This window comes from Echinops telfairi, unplaced genomic scaffold, assembly GCF_000313985.2.
Source record: "Echinops telfairi isolate 266 unplaced genomic scaffold, ASM31398v2 ScPeMD7_11;HRSCAF=52, whole genome shotgun sequence".
NCBI classification, from domain to species: Eukaryota; Metazoa; Chordata; class Mammalia; order Afrosoricida; family Tenrecidae; genus Echinops; species Echinops telfairi.
The window spans coordinates 419,875-431,640 of record NW_022103908.1 but is presented as its reverse complement, the minus strand read 5'-3'; the positions used below and the strand labels follow the sequence as shown (position 1 = coordinate 431,640).

The 11,766-nt window shown below is 47.5% G+C and overlaps 1 protein-coding gene across 1 annotated transcript in view; it reads right to left on the bottom strand.

Moving 5' to 3' along the window:
- Positions 1–3,818: 3,818 nt before the first annotated feature.
- THSD1 (thrombospondin type 1 domain containing 1) overlaps positions 3,819–11,766 on the bottom strand; it is a 33,158-nt gene continuing 25,210 nt past the window's right edge. The window contains exon 3 of the mRNA XM_004711228.2: positions 3,819–5,369. Coding sequence (XP_004711285.1) covers positions 3,958–5,369 — 1,412 coding nt within the window. The 3' untranslated portion in view covers positions 3,819–3,957. The remainder of the gene's footprint in view (positions 5,370–11,766) is intronic.

Here is an 11,766-nt window from a genome sequence, read left to right as displayed (position 1 = left end):
CTGTGTATTGGTTGCTCTGAGTAGGGTTATGGTCCTCAAGGCTTGGTGGGCCAAGATGTGCTCCACACTTTCTTCTTCCCCCTCCATTTGCTACTGTGTGCTCTGATCAGACATGTCCCTCTCCCTAAGCTGTAGCTTCAGTGCTGTCCTCTGAAATAAATTATTCGGGGGTGGTGTAGGGTTGTCTATACAGCTGGAATTGGGGCCAGCCCTGACATCCTCACTTCTAAGGAAGCTTCTGAATGTGCTTCTTCTAAGACAGATTTGTTCGTTCTTCTGACAGTTCATGGTATATCGGATAATCTTTGTTAACACCATAACTCAAAGGCATCAGTTCTTCTTTGGGATTTCCTTATTGTCCAGCTTTCCTGTGCATATTAATCAACTGAAAACACCATCCACCAAGTTCTGGTCATTAGGTATCATCTACTTGGTTCCCATGCATAGTAACTTTACATACAACAGAATGAAACACTACCAGTCCTGGGCTATCTTCACTAATGTTCTTATACTTGAGCCCACTGTTACAGCCACTGTGTTGGTTCATCTCATCTAGGGCCTTCCTCTTTTTCACTGCCCCTCTACCAAGCACGATGTCCTGCTTCAAGGACCAGTCTCTCGTGACAACATGTCCAAAGTATGTGAGACGACATCTCACCATCTTTGCTTCTAAGGAGCATTCTGGCTGGACTTCTTCCAAAATAGATTGATTTGCTCTTTTGGCAGTCCGTGGTACTTTCTTCACCAGCACCATAATTCAAATGTATTGATTCTTCTTTGGTCTTCCTCATTCAGTGTGCATAATGCGATTTTAAAAGCATGGGCTTAGGCAGGCATACCTTAGTTCTCAGAGTAACATCCTTGCTTTTCAACACTTTAAAGAGATATTGTGCAGATTTACCCAATGCAAGGCATTGCTTGATCTCCTGAGTGTTGCTCCCATGAGCTTTGATTGTGGACCCAAGCAAGTTCCTTGACAACTTGTCTTACCTATGGTCCAGTTGTGAAGATTTTGGTTTTCTTTACATTGAGTTATAACCCATACTGAAGGCTACAGTCCTTGATCTTTTCAGCAAGAGCTTCGTCTCCTCACTTTCTGCAAGACAGGCTATGTTATCTGCATACTGAAGGCTAATTATCCTTCCTCCAATCGATGTCACATTCGTCTTCATATAACCCAGTTTCTCTGATTACTTGCTCACCATACAGACTTTATAAACATGGTGAAAAGATACTACCCTGATACATATCTTTTGTGATTTTAAAGCCCGCAGTGTTCCTTTGTTCCACTCGCACAACTGTTACTTCATCCATGTATAATTCCCTAAGAGCAAGCAAATGTTCTGGAATTCCCAGTCTTCTCCAGGCAGCCACAGTTTGTCACGATGCACACAGTTGAATGCCTTGGCAGAATCAATAAAACACAAACATCTTCCAGACAATATCTGCTTTCAGTCAAGATTCATCTGATGTCGGCAATATCTCTTATTCTACATCCTCTTGTGAATCCAGCCTGAACCTTTAGCAGCCCCCTGTCAATGGGCTGTTGCAACTGTTGTTGATCTTCATCAAAAACTTACTTGCATGTGATATCAATGATATTGTTTTATACGTCGAACATTCTGTTGGGTCACCTTCCTAGCATATGTGAGAGAGTGCTTCCAGTGGTTCATCGGTTTGTTCAAACATTTTAATTGGTATTTCATCAATTCCTGAAGCCTTGTTTTTGGTTATTGCTTTTAGTGCCACTTGAACTTCTTCCTTCAAGACCATTGTTTCTTGCTCATATGCTACCTCTTGATTAAATTAGGCACACCTCAATCTTCAATGTGATTTTAACCCTTTAAAGAAGTCTTTTGCAGCAGATTTGCCCAAAGTAATGTCATTTCATTTCCTAACAACTTCAATCTTAGCCTTTAGAACTGTTGAGAAAACACATCTCTGCTCTTTAAAGCCACCCTCTTTGTGCTATTTGTGACAGTAACACTAAGAAACAGAAACACTGTCTCAGTCTCAAATTCCTCATCTACCATAAAATGTGGTAGAAAGATAAGAACACAAGAAACTCTCAATTTCTAAAAATATCTTCGATTCCTTACCTTTTCCAATTAAGAAAAAAAGAAAGAAAACTTTATAAAATCATAATCTGCTGTACCTACCTTCCATATACCTGAGACTAAGGCATGCATTTTCTGAATAAAATGATGGCACTGTCTTTAAACATGCACATGGTTCAGAGGGACACCACCGCAGGGCAGGTTTCCACTGGCAGCCTGGCCCAAGGGGAGAGATCTCAGCAGCAAGGCCAGGCAGTCTCCTGGCCTGCACCTGCTGCCCATTTTCCACATGATGCTTTCTAAGCAGCTACCTTTCCAACATGTGCTCTGAACAGCAATGAATGGATAGATAGATCTTCATCAGACTCATTACCTGAATAATCAGCTTCTTGAGCTATTTCTCCACAGAATAATTCACAAGCTACTGGGCTCTTAGCTGCCCATGAGCTATACCCATAAACTAAATCATGAACTATGCTTTCATCCAACTCTGACCTGAACATTCTCCTGGAGTCGCAGGTGATGTCACCATTTCATGGAAGCCTGATGGGGGTCATTAATCAGCCAAATAATGAACCTGTAAAAGACATTCTTTTGTTGTTATAATTAAAAACATTTAAATTCATAAACAGATCTGTGCTCTGATGCTCATTACTAGGAGCCTTGGTGGCATCGTAGGTTACATGTTGGGCTCCTAACCATCAAGTCAGTAATTCAAAGCCATTAGCCATTCCATTTATAGGAGCTTTCTGATCCCATAAAGATTTACAGACTAAGAAGCCTGTTGGGGGCACTTCTACCCTGTCCTATAGGGTCAGTATAAGTGAGAATTGATTCTCACAGTGGGTTTGTTTTTGGAATGTCCGTGCAGCAGAAATCACAGAAGCTAGAAGGGAGAAACAGATTAAATGCCCATCGGCATATGAAAGGACAAACAAAATATGATGCACACAATGGGGCATTGCCCAGAGAAAAAGGAAGTTCTGATACATGCTGCAACATAGATGAGCTTAAAAGCATTCTGCTAAGTGATGTTACAAAAGGGTAAATACCATCTGATCTCACTTGTAGAATCTATTTGGAAGATGCATATGTAAAGAGACCAAAACTTCTTAGTAACTATCTAGGGTGGCTAAAAGGGAGTGGGAAAGGGGGGGGCTTCATGCTTAGAAGACCTCTTAGCTTCTGTTAAGGGTAATGGAAAAATCTGGAAATGGCTAATGGTTGAGTGTGAAAAGCATAGTTAAGGTCGGTGAATTGTCCATGTGGAGAGTTTTGTTACACCCTTATTTCACACACCCTTACTCAGGACTTGTGTTACCAAGTTAACTTTACTCCATATCCTTTGGAGTGTTGAGTCACATTTCTCTTTCAATTTGGAAACTGCCAAATGTTCAAAAGATTTCAGTCACAAGTTGCAGTGTATTATCTTCCATCCCCACATGAGAGACCAAGCCTTGTTTTACTTGTTGCAATTTTATTATTGTTATTAGTGATAAGCCAGTCAAAACTGAAGAAAGGGAGTCGCTCAGGGGACAAATAGCTTCCTTTTCAGGAGCTCACGCCCTCCTTTGTGAGGTACTTCCTCCCTGTCTTCTGTCCCACTGTGTAAAATTGTCAGGAGCCCTGGTGGTGTCCTGTTTTTATACCCTGGGCTGATAGCCACAAGGTCAGCAGTTGGGACCCATCCGCTGCTCCTCGGGAGAAAGATGAGTTACAATCTCAGAAACCCGTAAGAGCAGTTCTACTCTGGTCTACAGGGTCACGGGAGTCAGAATTGACTCGATGGCAATGCGTTCTGGCATTCGGATAGTTACACACAAAAAATAAAATTAGTCCAGAGAACCAAAGGAGTCGCTATCGCCATCCTGGTGTGGCCCGTTTCCGGCGGATTCTCGGCTCAGATGACCAGCTTCTCCACACTCAGCGTGCTGGTGGTTTCATCCTCTTCGTTTGACCCAAAATACCCAGGGAGGTCAAGCATCCGCTGCTCTGCCTCCGTGAGGCCAAAGGAGGTGTTGTCGTAGAAGGCGAACTCGGGGTGTGCCGGGAAGCTCTGACACTTGTCTTTTCTAGCTGGGGGCAGCGGCGGGCTCAGAGGGCTGGCCCTCGGGGAGCTCTCTTTGGGGGACGTGGGCGAAGGCTGCTTCCTGGAAACACTCCTGTGACTGGGGGACGGTCCCCTCCGAGCCCTGTGCGGCTCTGTTCTCTCCATTCCCGCCGGGCGATCCCCGAGCTCGGCTTTCCTCGAGGGCAGGGCCAGGGTGTGGGCCTTCGCGAAGGGGCCGCCGAGGCCACTCGCCCCGCCCGCCCCGTGACAGAGCTCCGGTTTCTCAGGACCCGGATGCGGGCCTCGACTCGGGGGTCGGCCTCTGTCTCCGGCCGGCTCCCAGGGGCGCGCCCGGGAGCTGTAGGTGGGGGCCTGCTGCGGGGTCAGCGCCGACAGGCTCCTCTCCCGGAACGGCCGCGCCTGCTTGGCCTCGTGAAAACTAGCGGTCCTCCGGAAGTGGGCGCCCCTGGGGTGGCTCCGCCCCGACGGGCCCCCGCGGCTGCCCGCGTGCCTCAGCTGCGACTTCCGGATGAGCGTCTGGCTGGGGCTGATGGCGCAACCGGCCTGGGCGACACTCACATCCAGCCGGGCGAGGGCCCGGTCCCCAGCCGCGCCGCCCGCGGGCGGCTCCAGGAACGGAGCCTTGATCCGGAACTTGTTGGCCGCAGCCGCAACCTCTTCCGGGTTCTCCGAGTCTAAGGGGGCGGGGCCGCCGGCGGGGGCGGGGCCGGCGCCGGCGGGGGCGTCGAGCGCCGTGTCCGTCAGGGGGCTCTGGGACACGTGGTACACCTTGGTGGTTTCCGTCAGGCCTTTCTTCTTCATCTCCTTGAGCTGCTGCTGGGCCAGGCGGTAGCTGAACAGCGGGGGGATGATCTTCTGCGCGTTCGACTGGAAGCTCTCGCTGCCGGAGGCGTCGTCCTCGGGGCCCGGGGCCCCGCTGCGCCGCGAGGTCAGGGGGATGCTCAGGTCGCCCGGGCTCCCGCAGGGCCCGTCGCCCGCGTCCGAGAAGCTGCCCGGCGGCTCGCTCGGCTCCTCGCAGATGTTCTCCTCGTCCGAGTGCTTGCGGCCGCCGGGGGAGTGGATGGAGCTGTGCCGCGTGGGCGCGCTGCACCGGGGAGCCCGGCCGAACTTCCTCCACAGCGTGACCAGCACGGTGGCCACGATGATGAACAGGCACAGGGAAATCCCCGTGACCGTCACCATGTTGTTGGGCTTCACGGGGCCCTGGGGCGGAAGAGGGGTTGGGCTGGATGGCTGCATGGCTACCAAAAGAAGAAGAAAGAAAAAGTGCACAAGTAATTTATTTATCAAGGGGTCACAGGGGTGGGGGGAGGGAGGTGATACCAAGGGCTCAATAGAAAGTAAATGGCTAGAAAAGAATGATGGCAACATACGTACAAATATGCCTGATACAACTGATGGATGGGTTGTTAAGAGTTGGAAGAGCCCCCCCCCCTAAAATGGCCTTTTAAATAAATTGATAGGTACCGTTTCCTCACAGGGGCTGGTTCTCAGGAGCCAGCACAGAGGTCCTCAAACTTATTTGGCCGACTGCCCTCTTTTCAGAAAATTACGCAGCACACCCTGATCCCCAATGCACAACTCTGTACTATAGCACATAATCCAGGATCCAGTGTAGGTATGTGCTTTGGTAGCCCTCCCCCATCGTTCCAGCGCCCCTCCTCCCCCCAGCGAGGATTGAGAAGCAGTACGCCCACCCTGGGAAACGCTGGCTAGCAATTAGAAGGTAGGGCAAAGGAGGATGTCTGGACCGAAGTATGCCTCTCTGCTGGCGGCATACAGCCAAATGATGTCCCCGGTGATGGGAAGACACCGCAGGACGTGAGGAGCCACATTCTCCACCATGGAGGGGACTCTGGAGCTCACTAGCTCCTGCGGTCTCCCCCACTCCCCACCCCCACAGCATTGTCACCTGAGGAAATGTATCTCAGGGTTTCTACATGGAAGCTGCAGGCGGAGCCGTTCAAGATAAAAATGAAGACTTTCATCTGAGATCATTTAACCTGGACTATACATAGTTGAAAGGAGTTCAGTCCTGGTGGTGTGGCAGGTGACTGTTATAAAAGGTCAGTGTGAGCCCACCAGCTGCTGCATGGGAGAAAACATGAGGCTTTCTGCTCCCGTAGTGTTACAGCCTGTGAAACGCACCCGGGCAGCTGATAGATAGTTCTGCCCAGCCCTACAGGGCTGCCATGAGTCAGAATCAACTCTCGGGCAGTGAGTGATGAATACTAGTTAAAGGAGCCCTGTGGGTTAGGCATTGGGCTGCTAACCTCAAAGTCGGAAGTTCAAACCTGTCAACTGCTCCATGGGCAAAAGATAAGGCTGTCTGCTCCCATAAAGATTTACAGTCTCGGAAACTATAGCAGCAGTTCTCAACCTGTGGGTCATGACCCCTTTGGGGGGGGGGGCGAATGACCCTTTCACAGGTGTCACCTAAGACCCTATTTCTGATGGTTTTAGGAACCAGGGCACCGCGCCCCTATCCGTCTCCAGCCAGGTCTGCCCACATGCAGAAATGTCCACATACGGGTCACCACATGAGGAACTGTATTAAAGGGTCGTAGCATTAGGAAGGTTGAGAACCACTTCCCTAGAGGGTCGCTGTGATTCCGAATAGACTATGGCAGTGGGTCTGTTTTTGCTAAATAATGGTTAACTGTGCCTTGAAATGCACATTCTGAAATTCTTAATAGATGAAAAACTTGAAATGTAAAATAATTTAGGTGGCTTATGCCTAAATGTACGCATGTCGAGAGGTGATAATAAGTGAAAACGATGACTTTGGGCAATATAACGCACAGAGCTCATTTCCTCCTTCTGTCTGGAGACTGTGCTTTCTTAGTCTGCCTGGATGCGATCTGAGCCCCTCCCTACCTTTCCTACCTTCTGTGTGTTACTTTGTCTTTTCTGCTTCCCTGCTCTCTCAAAGTGTTCCATCAAGATGCAACACCATCTGGGCCTCAGCCTATTGGAGCCCCCAAACATTTGGAAATCTCAAATTAATCCTGCCAGGTCTTCCCTCTTCCCTCCTTGGCCGCTGCCCAGACTTCAAGGTCTTTGAGCCACTTGCCTGATCTCTTTGTCCCCTATTGGCTTTCACCACCCACCCTGCTTCCCCTCCTGGGCCCATCCTCCCCAGCACCAGCTCCCCTTCTCTGTACCTGATGGGACACTAGATAACCAAACTCCTCAACATCCTTCGTCTGGGCCTGGAAGGCCCGGACGACACAGCTTTCCTTCCCCTTGTTTGATGGAAGCCCTGTTCCACACCCTCCATTCAAACACAAACAGGGTCTGCAATTTCTTCATCCCTGAGTGCCATTCCAACCAGAACACCTTGACCTTCTACAACTAGAACTTCTAGAACTTCTACAACTACTGCCTGAACCACACTCTGTCGCCTTTCAACACTACCATCTGCCAACCGCAGGGCAGTCTGTCAATCATTCTAGCAGCTGGGTCCTATCAGGCTTCCTCACGACCCCAAGCGGGGGGACTTGAGAGTTCATCAGGGTGGTGCACACGACTTATGGGACCTTCCCACTGCGGGCAGCTGAGCCTCTTTGGCAATCTTAAAGCTTCAACTCCCAGTTGGACTCTCATCTCTCACTCACTTTTTCCTGCCGCCTTATCTTCTCCCAGCCAAGCTGATAAAAAGAGGAGTCTTATATTTCGGGACTCTCGCCGACTCCCTAAGAACCAAGGCTGGAGAAAAGCTCCAAACGGCTGGCCTCATCCAGGTGTGGGGAAACCTTTTTCCTTCCAAAGGCCATTTCGATACTTAGCACCTCATTTGCGGGCCATACAAAATTAGCCTGCGATATTTGGTCAAACAGTTAACTCACCCCTCATGTGATGGCTGGAACTGCTTGTCTTGGGGGAGGCTATGATGTTCGCTGGTATTGTTAGGGAGCTAGATTTAGGGACAGGTGGGGTTGTCTCCCCAATGCCTGCAAAGGCCCACATAGAAGGCTTGGAAAGAAATCAGGCAACCATTGGACACCTATGGTGAAACCCAAAACTGAGCATGCTCAGACACAAGCCCCCTAGGTCCAGGTAAAACCAATACCTTGGGCACACCCACCGTAGGTACATCACATAGGTGGGCCCAAACTCAGCTAATGGAATCGGCTAATACCTTCAACCATGCCAGGCAGGATAGAATAAAGGCAGGGAGTGCGTGCCAGTACTTCTCTCTTGTTCTTTTGACTTCTTGGTCCCGGGGATTCCCCAGTTCTGCACACGTGGGTGTTCTTTTCCACGTGGTTTTTTGTGCGGCTTCCGCACAGCTTGGCACGCTTTCCAGAAATAGTGTGTACCCTTTGGGGATTGTAAAACCTGAAACTTGTCCTGTCCTAAATAAAACTCACTTGGATGACACATTGTGCTTCGGCGTGAATTCTTTCAGCGTGGCAAGCAAAGAACCGAGGTACAACCACTCCAGAAACCTAGCAGTGTTAATGATTTTGAGGGTCCTTTTACTGCCTGAGGGCCCACCATTCCCCAGCCCTGAGCTATCGGAGTAGGAGCCTGTGGGAGGGGGGAGGGGAGGGTTGAAGTGTTTATGAGCTGGGCTGCAGTCCACAGTTCGAAACCACCAGCCTCTCCGAGGGAGAAAGACAGGGCTTTCCACTCCCAGAAACAGACTAGAGTACCCTGCCCGATAGGGTCGCTGTGAGTCGGCACTGACTCAATGGCAAAGAGCTTGGTTTGACTTGTGACCTACAGGGAAGGAGACTCCCTCCCTAGTGCTCAGCAGCCTGCAAACAGATATTTACATTTCCAAGAAGTGGAAACAAGGTTGAGTGTGATGAAGTGAACCCTTGTGAGGGATTTTCACTATTTCTGAGATCATTTTGGCTACAAGTAAAGATGTTTGTAACGCAGCCTGCTTGCGAATTTATCATGTAAACGTTTCTAGTTCCCACAAAATATCCAAAACTCAAATGCCCAAACTATCATATTTCCCATGAATAATTGCTACTTCCAGGATGCTGATCCTTCTAGAACGCCAGAATGGCCTGAACTTAAAAGCAAAGTATTTAAGCTAAAAGTTTCATATGGAGTCATTTCTAGGTTAGGAAAACAAAACAAAATTCAAACTCAACTGCCATTGAGTATATTCTGACTCATAGCAACCCTATAGAACCCCTGTGGGGTTTTGAGACTATAATTATAATTGAGACTATAATTCTTTACAGGAGTAGAAAGCCTCATCTTTCTCCCACAGAGCATTTCTAGGTAAGCTCCCTGCTAACTAGCTAAATGATCTTGGGCAGGTCACTTAAGCTCTCTATGTCCCACTTAGAAAAATGCCTGCCATAATGGGGATGAGAAAAAGATCTATAAACTGATCCCAAACACTCTATGTATATATAGTTAGTTACACTAAATGAATTTGCTGGGTTTCAACCCTTTCTGGTCTATGAAAAATAACAGTTTTATTTAGTTCATTGTGAGAAATATTGTCAGTTAAGTTCAATGAGTAAGATATAAAAATGTACAGAAAAATAAATGAAAAAAATGTTTAAATAAAAATGCTTCTCTCAAAGGGGGAACCTATCATAATGATCTACATATACCCCCCTCCCAGGGGAACAGACAACAGAAAAGTGGGTGAAGGGAGGCATCGGTCAGTGTAAGACATGAAAAAATATTAATGATTTATAAATTATCAAGAGTATGAAAGGGGGAGGGGGGGAGGGAGAGAGGGAGAAAAATGAGGAGCTGATACCAAAGGCTCAAAGAAAGAAGATGTTTTGAAAATGATGTCAACAAATGTACAAATGTGCATGACACAATGGATAATGGATGGATTATGATGAGTTGTACGAGCCCCCAGTAAAATGATTTAAAAAAAGAACAGAAAAATACTTCTCTCAAGATTTCAGGCCAGCATAACAGTAGCTGCCTGGTAGAGTTACTATGAAGCTTAAATGAAATGATGCATTTCAAGTGCTGGCACAGAGCAATTCATTATTTTTGCCACTTTTAAAAGAACAGTACAGAAGTCTTTTTTCCCTGGTTCTTGGGAGAAAGATTTTCCTCATAAAGCCTAAGGAATTAGATTACCATATATAGTCATGCATAAGCTGAGTTTTTCAGCACGTTTTTAAATGCAGCTTTTGTGGTAAAATTAGGTGCCTCAACTGATATTCGGGTTGGCTTATACTCGGGTAGATACGGTACCTTTGCCCTAAAAGGAAAATAAAAGCACAGTACAAGGAAGTGGCAGTTGATTTGTAAATTCATTTGTGTACGATGACACTTGAGAGAGAAAACTGAAATGCAAGATGGGATGGAGAAGACAAGGTATGTTTGAAGGAAGTGATACACAAGAAAGAAGGTATAGAAGGGGGTGGAGAAAGAAAACGAAAGGGATATCAATAATGGTTGTACAACATGAAGAGTATAATCAATGGCACTGAATTATACATGTAGAGGTTGTTGAATTGGTGAATGTTTTGTTGTATATATTTTTGCCACCATTGAAAAAATAATAACTGCACAAATAATGAGTACAAGGAAAAAGAACATGTTCTAGAATGGATCCTGGTGATAATTGTATATCTCTTCTTGATACGATTGCATTATTGAATTGCATGGCACTTGGATGAAGTGCCAATAAAACTTTAAAAACAAAATGAAGGGGACTTCTTAAAAAGGAGAAATCAGACAGAAGAAAGTATTAGAAAATAGTGCAAGATAGAATTAAAGATAGAATGGATGTAGGGTAGGGCCAGCAGGGTGAGGCCGGCCGTGGGTCTGACACAAGAGGAAAAACAGGAGAGACCAGGGTCCTCACAGATCTCAGGCCAGCGCTGGCATGGCGGGCACAAGGCCTGGCACTGGCTGGAAAAGGGAGATAATTAAAGGGGCTATTAAGGCAGAGGTGGGACTGAGTTGAGATGTTGCCACCTGCTTGTGGATGTGGCTAGCAGGCGCACTGAGAGCCAGAGCCAGCCAAGTGTCCCAAATCCTCCACGGGCCAAAGGGATGAATGACCCAGGCCTTTTTTTAACCTAGAATTAGAGAGTGGATGAAGGCTGGACTTGGAAAAGAACTTGGAAGGTCAGCGCCAGAGCAAAGGCCCACGAGCTGAGGAGCCGCGGGATGTAGCAGGAGGTGGCACGAAGTGTGAGGAGTGCAAAGATGGTTGTCATCAGCACCGAAGGAAATGAATGGGAGGAGCTTCGTCAATGGAAACAACCCTGACGTTTCCACACGGGCCCAGTCAGGACCCAGAACGTCAACAACTCCCTATTTTTGAATACCTACGAATGCTTGTCTCGAAGAGGCCTGGAGCATGAAGGCGAAGGCAGCCCCTGGGGATGGCAAAAAGCAATCTCCCCGCGGGGCCCTTTCCGGTGTACAGAGGAAAGCCTAAACCTCGGGCCACCCACGGCATAAGATAGGGTGTCTTGACTTACTTTGACAAATCATGTGGTACCTCAGGCTGCTTTGGACTGATGGGGAGAATACCCAGAAAAATCTTTAAATGTATTTATTGATTTACTTATTTTTGGTGACAGGAAAGTAAAGGAAGAAGAAATAACAAAGGGAAAAAATCATGGGCAGACAATAACCTCATTTTTAAATATATTTTTTAAAACTGGTGTGTCTAGCTCTTTCATA